The sequence below is a fragment of the Eulemur rufifrons genome, chromosome 10 (genome assembly GCF_041146395.1).
Source record: "Eulemur rufifrons isolate Redbay chromosome 10, OSU_ERuf_1, whole genome shotgun sequence".
Classification (NCBI taxonomy): Eukaryota; Metazoa; Chordata; class Mammalia; order Primates; family Lemuridae; genus Eulemur; species Eulemur rufifrons.
Window position 1 is genome coordinate 31470049 of NC_090992.1, and position 8218 is coordinate 31478266.

The 8218-nt window shown below is 41.1% G+C and overlaps 1 protein-coding gene across 1 annotated transcript; it reads right to left on the reverse strand.

Moving 5' to 3' along the window:
• Positions 1-1426: 1426 nt before the first annotated feature.
• SLC26A2 (solute carrier family 26 member 2) lies at positions 1427-7646 on the reverse strand. The gene is made up of 3 exons (XM_069484376.1): positions 7585-7646; positions 4840-5563; positions 1427-2956 (listed from the first exon to the last, which is right to left on the reverse strand). Exons 2-3 carry the CDS (start codon positions 5536-5538, stop codon positions 1436-1438), a joined length of 2220 nt encoding a protein of 739 aa, XP_069340477.1. The 5' UTR covers positions 5539-5563; positions 7585-7646; the 3' UTR covers positions 1427-1435.
• Between the last annotated feature and the right edge of the window lie 572 nt (positions 7647-8218).

The following is an 8218-nucleotide window of genomic DNA, read 5'->3' on the forward strand; positions in this document are numbered from 1 at the left end:
GAACTGCAAGCTTTCCATGTAAGATACCCTTGCTTTTCAAAAGAAGCTATTCCTCAATTCACAACCTAAGGTCAGTTATCAGAAATAATATACCCATAGAACTTGGGTTTTATGAATGTGACACTTCTAAATCCTCTTGCATAATAATTTTAGATGGTGTGAAAAGTTAAAAGCTGTCACTATCATCAGTATTTACTGTACATCAACAGGATATATGGCAGTAAGCATCAGCTTTGTTTTCACTAAAACATCTACAAATTAATTATTGATATCCTTTTGGAAGCACTCTATCACTTCTGTGCATGCTTTTCCATTGGTTCCAATAAACTTTTCTTGCAGGGTAAAGATGAACAGCAGCTTCTATTTGAGAAAGCAGCTTCTAAGGCCAATCCCCAGCAGACCCTTGCTAAAATGCCATGGAGAGGGGAAAAACCCCAATTCACTGCAAAGTAAAACAATTCTTAAGGGAAACCATCAACCATTCCTTTTTGCAATCTGTCCTTGACAATTTGCCTCAAGCTCATTTAAAATGCTATTAGGAAACTGCTGACTGGCAAGATTGTCACTGATAATCAAAAATACCAATTTAGGACAGATGTCATGGGAACCACACTAGGGTAACTAAAATAGAGCTTAATGGTGGAGAAATTCTCAGAAGCAAGGACAGAGATCACAGAAAAGACAAGGGAAGACTCCCATTGTTTTTTCTGATGTTGAAGAGCTCTTTGATTACCTATTTACCCTAAACAAAAAGGTATGACTAGAAACTTCAAATGTATTACAACAGGTGTTCTGTTCAATGTCAGGCTGCTGTCAGGATGTTACAAACCTGCTCAGCCACTAGACTCCTGATGAGACTGTGCCCATAGTTTCCTGCCTTAAGGAAAGGAACGGTGCTTTCCTACTAACAGCCAGAGATCTTACTGCCATCTGGGCAGCAAAGATTGGGAACAGAGAAGCATAAGAACGAACTTGTCTAGGTATGACCTTGTGCTCCAAAAGCTTCTTGACCTGTGAGTACAAGAGCAGGGACCACACTCTTTCCCTGCCTCCTTTCCCTCCCTCCCTATCCATAGAGTCATGTAAAAGAAGCACTTCTAATGCAAATCCCAACTTCACCCCTTTACCTCTTGGAGAAGGAGGAGTCCAAATGCATAGCTCCCTAAATCAGGATGGTAATTAAGTTTTGGAGCTACTCTACAGTTGAATACTTCCTATCTGCAAGAAAGCTTGAAACCACACTATTTTCTTCTTTTTGATTCTGTCCGACTGTAAGTTCTGCTGCATTTGGGTATATGCAAAGGCCATTAGCTTCAAAGGAAGAACAATGTCTAGCCAATAGGTTAAAATTTCAAGTGTGCAAGTGGAAGCTGAAAATGTTGTACACTTTGAAATTTTAACCTACTAGCTAAACATTATTCTTCCTTCTACTTTCTCAATCACTAGAAAGACTCAGACCATTAGGAACACATATTCCTTTCTCATTTTGAGATCCTACTGCAAAAGCCATCGCTTCGTACACACTATAGAAGAGAAGGTTTTCTTCTTCCTTTCTGCAATATTCTCCCCTGGTCAGGGAATCCCTCACAGAGGGATTACACTGAGCCAGCAGAACCTGGATTCCAATGGCTTTATAATCTCTGCGAACTTCTTTCAGAGTATGGATCCCTGCTGTATCTAAAAACTGTATTGCACTGCAGTCGATCACTATCGTATGCAGCTCCAAGGGAGCATGGGAAAGTTGCACTGAAACTTCATCCTGAAGTCCACTCAGAGTCACTGTTTCCTCTTTTATCTTTCTCTTTGCTGCCTTTCTCTGAGCTGCCTTTATTAAAACAGGGTTGACAGTTTTTTTGTATAAAGCAGATTTAAAGCATTCTTTGTTTATGTAGTAAAGAGGGGCTACAAAGCGGAAAATCTTGATGCCTTGCTTAGTCTGAAGGTTCTTGTAAGCAGACGTAGATTCAAAGATTTCAGATTCTTCCACCAAGCCAAGCAATGAATTCTTTGGCTTCTGAGTGCGGAGGATGACAGAAAACATGGAAAAACAAACCCCAACCAGCAGGCCTAATTCAGTACTTAGCAGTGCAGAGGACAGCATGGTAACAAACCAGATAACCGTATCCATTCTGCTAACCCTCCACATCTTAGGCAGATCCCTAAACTTACGAAGGGCTCCCCGGAGATTTATAATCGTGATCACACCAAGGACACTTTTCTGAAGGGAATAGAATAAAGGAGCTATTACCAGGAGGACCAATAAAAGAACCAGGGCTGTGACCACACCAGAAAGCTGAGTTTGACAGCCTGTTGATTCTTTGACCAATGTCTTTGCAAGAGCTGCGCTGGTAGTAAAACAGTGGAAGAAGGAAGGGATGATATTGCAAAAGCCAATCGCATACATTTCCTGATTCGCTCTGACTGTATAACCATGTTTCTTGGCAAACATCTCTGAAAGTGATACAGTGATGGCAAAACCAATGACAGAAATAGCTATAGCATCTATAGCTACGTTAGGAATTAGTTTCCAGTCTGGTGCTTTGGGTGGCATGAACCCAGTGGGAATATGTCCAGCAACACTGGAATTATAATTCTCATTTAGTTTTCCAAAATGAGAGGCTAATGTGGCTGCCACAACGACAATCAGTTCGATGGGAATCGGTGCCTTAAGCTTGGACTTGAAGTGCTCATTGAGTTCTTTGGTTGGCACAAGTACCAAAAGGCACAAGAGGCTGGTGATGAGATCACAGAGATTGGTCTTATGAATGTTCTTGAAGATATGTATCCAGGTAGTGATGAGTGAGCCCACGCCATTACTCCGAGGGAGGCTGAGCCCAAGGAGATACTTGGCCTGAGACGTAAGAATGGTGAAGGAGGCACCAGTGACAAATCCACTCAGCAAGGCATCGGAGAGGTAGACAGAAACAAAGCCCACTTGAAAGAAGCCCATCGCTACCTGGAAGAAAGGACATACAAGTATTAAATACAGGCCGGGCGCGGTGGCTCACGCCTGTAATCCTAGCACTCTGGGAGGCCGAGGCGGGTGGATCGCTTGAGGTCAGGAGTTCAAGACCAGCCTGAGCAAGAGCGAGACCCCATCTCTACTAAAAATAGAAAGAAATTATATGGCCAACTAAAAATCTATATAGAAAAAATTAGCTGGGCATGGTGGCGCATGCCTGTAGTCCCAGCTACTCGGGAGGCTGAGGCAGTAGGATTGCTTAAGCCCAGGAGTTTGAGGTTGCTGTGAGCTAGGCTGACGCCACAGCACTCATTCTAGCCAGGGCAACAAAGCGACACTCTGTCTAAAAAAAAAAAAGTATTAAATACAAATGGAAAAGGACTTCTAAATTTCATATTACCCTGATGTTTCCTACATGGAGACATACCATCAGAGCATCACAGAATGTCAGAACTAGAACAAACACAATCGTACGTCAATCTTCTCAATTAACAAAGAAAGGAAACTGATGTTTAAAGGGCTCAGCAACTTGCCCAAGATCACGCTGTTACTTGCTAGCCCAGGTGAGACAGGAACTCAGGATTTCTACCTTCTCATACCTTGAATAATGTTCAGACATCTTTCAAAAAGAAAAAAAGTTCTCAAGGATCCACCAGAAAACTTCAAATTGGAAAAATTCTTCTAATTAAGAAACTATGTATTTTCTTTAAATTATAAATCATTACTCTAAGAATGAAGTTTTAACTGGAAAAACAAAAAATTAGATTCACATCAAAATAGAATCACACTTTAAAAATTATTGTAGAACTCCCTTATTTCTTTTTTTACTTTTGTCTTTTATCCTTTCCTCATTTTTGTATTTTTTAGTTTTTTTGTTTTATTTGATTGTCACTTATCTTCTTTCATTTGATTTTGATTCTTAGGCTTTTTTTTTTTTTCTTCTAACAAAAATGTCATTCAAAATAGAACTCACTTTAATCTAACCTCATACTGTTTACATCCAGTATATATGTGCTTATACCATACCACCTCCCATATTAATAACAATTCTACATCCTCAAAGACACAAATTTTTTATTTTTTCCTCTTCCCAGTAATTTCTGAGAATGCTATTATACCTTCCTCCTTCCTGGTGAGGAATACTAACAAAAAAGCAAAAACAGACTATGAGAAGTACAACTCATCTGCATAACACCTTCACTCTCCCTCCCCATCTCATCCAAACACCAAATAATGTGAGCTGCTCTTCTCCTTCCCATGTTGGTTCCAAATGCCTGTGATAGAAAAGCAGTTTAATGCTGGCACTGACTCCTGGATGCCAAAAGGCAGAGGCATAATGATAATGGCAGATTAGTGGGTTCTATAAAAGACCCAACAAAAATTTCATTTCTAATCCTTTCTCCTTGCTGATGATATGACATTTGTAGTCCTCAACTTTTTCCCTCCCTCCCCAATAATCCAAGAGAACTACTATCTTTAGTAAGAGTCACTCACTAAAGCAGTGATTCTAAAGGAAGGTAGAGGGCATTTATAATTTAAAAAACTCTTGCATTCCTCCTCTCCCAACTCCCATTATGTTATCCTCTTGCCAACTCTGCCAATAACCAACCACAAATAATTTCAAGCAAAGCCAAGGTTTTCTGACATGTAAAATCAAGGAGTTGTACTAAGTGGTCTGAGGTCCAGAGAACCAGCCTTATCTTACTTTTGGAGTCAGATGAGGGTTTAAATTTTGGCTTACCCTTCATGTATCCTGAGCACTCAATAAATGATAGCTTTAATTACTATGATCCCTAAGATCCCTTACAGATAGATAGGAGATTTCATGCATAGTGATTACTTTTCCAGAAACAACCAATTATTCCATTGTTTCTTACCTGATAAACTCCAGCCATAAAGGTTACAGTGCTGCCAACTGTAATTGCATAGCAACTTTTGTCACATATCGTATCTGATGTCTGATTTAATAATGTGCTCCCATTTGAAAACACTCCTAAAGAAGGCGCAATACGGGCAGTGTCATAGCCAGCTTTGTGTACTTCTCGGTCAACTACCTCACCAATCATAAGGCACAGTACTCCAAAAATGCCCACGGAGATGTGACGCGAGGTACCCAATAGGAAATAAATGATGCTAGCAAAAAAAGATGTGTACAGACCATAGATAGGCTCTTGGCCAGCTAACAGGGAATAAGCAATGGACTGGGGCACCAATAAGATGCCCACAATCAAGCCAGACATCAAATCCCCTAAAATATTTTTCTTTAGATTGTATTTTGGGAGCCACTGAAAAACAGGAAAGAAACCAACAACTGTATTTTTGGCTTTGGTTGGGCTGCACTGGCAATTCTTCTGCAGCTTTGTGATGACAAACTCCTTGAAGTTAGTATTTGCTTTCTCTTGACGCTCTATGTGGATCCTAGAATAAGGTCTGCATTGATCATTGGTTTCAAATTGTTTTAAGTCAGTACTTGATTCCTTTTGAGGCTCCAGATGGATCCCAGATGAAGGATTGTCATTTCCTTCAGCAGAGTCCCTGGGTGAAAGGTCATGTTGCTCTTCACTTTCTGAAGACATTTCTGGAGATAGATGGCTCAGCTTCCTACCCGAGAGAAAATACCAGTGTTAACCAATAAAGTAATTCTCAGGGCTCACATATACTAACAGTTCTACTTGTCATTCAGGAGTGTTAAGAGCAATTCAGTCGGGGGGGGGGGGGGGTAGGTATCCTATATCCATTTTCCTTAATTCAGCCTCATTTGTCTTGGTCAGGAAACAAAAAGACCAAAACCAGACCATAAACAGCTAAACCAAAGCAAATAATGGGTTGGGTACAGGACTTCCCAAGAGTATAAACCATTAAGGATTCTTCTCCGTATCTGCTGGCTCCCCCTGCAGTTTTTCCTCCAGAAAACATATCAGAGCAGCCTATCTCCTTTCCATATGCTACCAGTGGTCTTTTTCCCAAGTTTTTCACCTCTCGGGGATATTGCAAAATAGAATCCAGTCTCAAACCTTCACCCCTACCTCCCAGTCCGTGAAACAAGGAAGATGGTCCATTTATTTAAACATTTTTTTCAGTCCCTTTTTAAACAAAAAGCTAAACGTTGAGGATAAAAAGAAAGAAAAAGTAGGCAAAGAGTATAGATAAATGTTTTTGGCAATATAAAGAAACTAGGGCAGAATGCATTTGGGTCTTTGAACAGAGCTCCCTTGCTTGGCAGGAAAGAGGAGAGAGAAGCTGATAAGAGGGTATGGAAGCTTAACAAATGTCAAGAGCATGGGGAGGGTTGATGGGGCAAGTGTCGTCAGAAGGCTATAGAAGGTTTTGGTCTATTCCATTGTGTCCTAGTATGGAGTCATCTGCCCTGTGGGCAGGGCCCACGTTCATGCAAAGAGAATTTACTATTCTAAGTACACATTCTGAAAATTCAGGCTGAAGAGAGAAATAATGTTGCCCTGTACCTCCCTTGGAGGATATACAGGTGGTCCTACACCTCTGGTTCCTAAGCTATAGAACTAACACCCTAAGAACTACCACGAGAAACTATAGGAAAACAAAGGTTAAAATAATCAAAAAGAGACAAAGGACAACAACAGAAAATAAGTCTCATAACAGGAGTAAAAGAAGAAGAAAAAGAACCGGGTTCTCAAAGGAGTAGAGTGTAACTTGTATACCAAATAATTCACAAATTAGTGCCTTTGCACAAGCTGTTTTGTTTTTTTTTTTTCCTTTTCTCAGAATGGCCATCCACCTCTCTCCCTGTTAAGATCCCTCCACCCCTTTTTTTTTTGGAGATATGGTCTCACTCTGTTGCCAGGGCTAGAGTGCAGTGGTACAGTGGCATCATCATCGCCCACTGCAACCTCAAACTCCTGGGCTCAAGCAATCCTCCTGCCTCAGCCTCCCACAGAGCTAGGACTACAGGCAGGTACCACCACACCCAGCTAATTTTTCTATTTTCTGTAGAGACCAGGTCTCCCTATGTTGCTCAGGCTAGTCTCAGGACGCCTGGCCTCAAGCAATCCTCCTGCTTCAGCCACCCAAAGTGGTAGGGTAACAGGTGTGAGCCACCACGTCCGGCCCCTAATCATTTTTTAAACCCAGTTAAAATACTACCTTTTCTACCAAGCACTAACCAATCTCCCTTAGCCCAAATGAAACACTACACCCTCTGTGTCCCATGGCATTTTGTACCTCCATTACAGTGCTAACCACACTCTTGTATTAATTAAGTAGGAGTCTCTCCAGCTCCGTGTTCATCAGTGTAACCATCGCTGAATGTGATACAGTAACTCTGAGCTAGCAGGCTTATAAAACATTTGAATGAATGAAAGAACAAATCAACAAATTTGGGACTTTGGCCAGACAGACAGAAAATATATTAGATGAAGGACTCAGGAAGTTTCCTGTTTTAGAACTGACAGAAAACTGGGCCCTTGTAAGGTTTTATAAAGCTAACATTACGGAGGTGCCACAACCCAGGACCCACAACCTATTCAAGAAGATGAGATATATAAAAGCAACCCACATTTGTTTAAATTGAACAATAGTAAAATAACAGTTATTTTGATGGCTTTGTGAAGTAGATAAAGAAAAAACAGACTGAGATGACCACTGACCCTGAGAAAGTCAGTCAGCTCGGTGGACACACCCAGCAGTTCTTCATTCCTCGAAGCAGCCGATCTGAAACTCTCTTCCCACTTCCTGCTTCCTTCAGGTAGCTTGAGCACACATCTGTCCTATTTTGGAGAAGCTCTTGGTGATTTCTGGGTCCAAAGGCTTTTCTAAACCTAAGACATGCAAAAGAGGCATAAGAAAAAATGAACCAAATCCCAATTTTGCCCTCTATGGCTACATAGACTATATGCTGCCTAGAAGAAACACACTTAAGTATAAAGACACAAATAGGTTAAAATTGTAATAAAAGGATGAGAAAAGATATACTATACTAACACTCATCAAAAGAAAGCTGGAATTGGCTAGATATGGTGGCTCATGCTTATAATCCCAGTACTTTGGGAAGCCAAGGCAAGAGGACTGATTGAGGCCAGAGTTCAAGACCAGCCTGGGCAACATAACAAAATTCCATCTCTACAAAAAGGTTTTGTTTTTTGACATAGGGTCTTGCTGTGTCACCTGGCCAGAGCATCATACCTCACTGCAACGTCAAACTCCTGGGCTCAAGCGATCCTCTTGCCTCAGCCTCCCAAGCTGCTGGTACTACAGGTGCACGCTCCCACATCTGGCTAATTT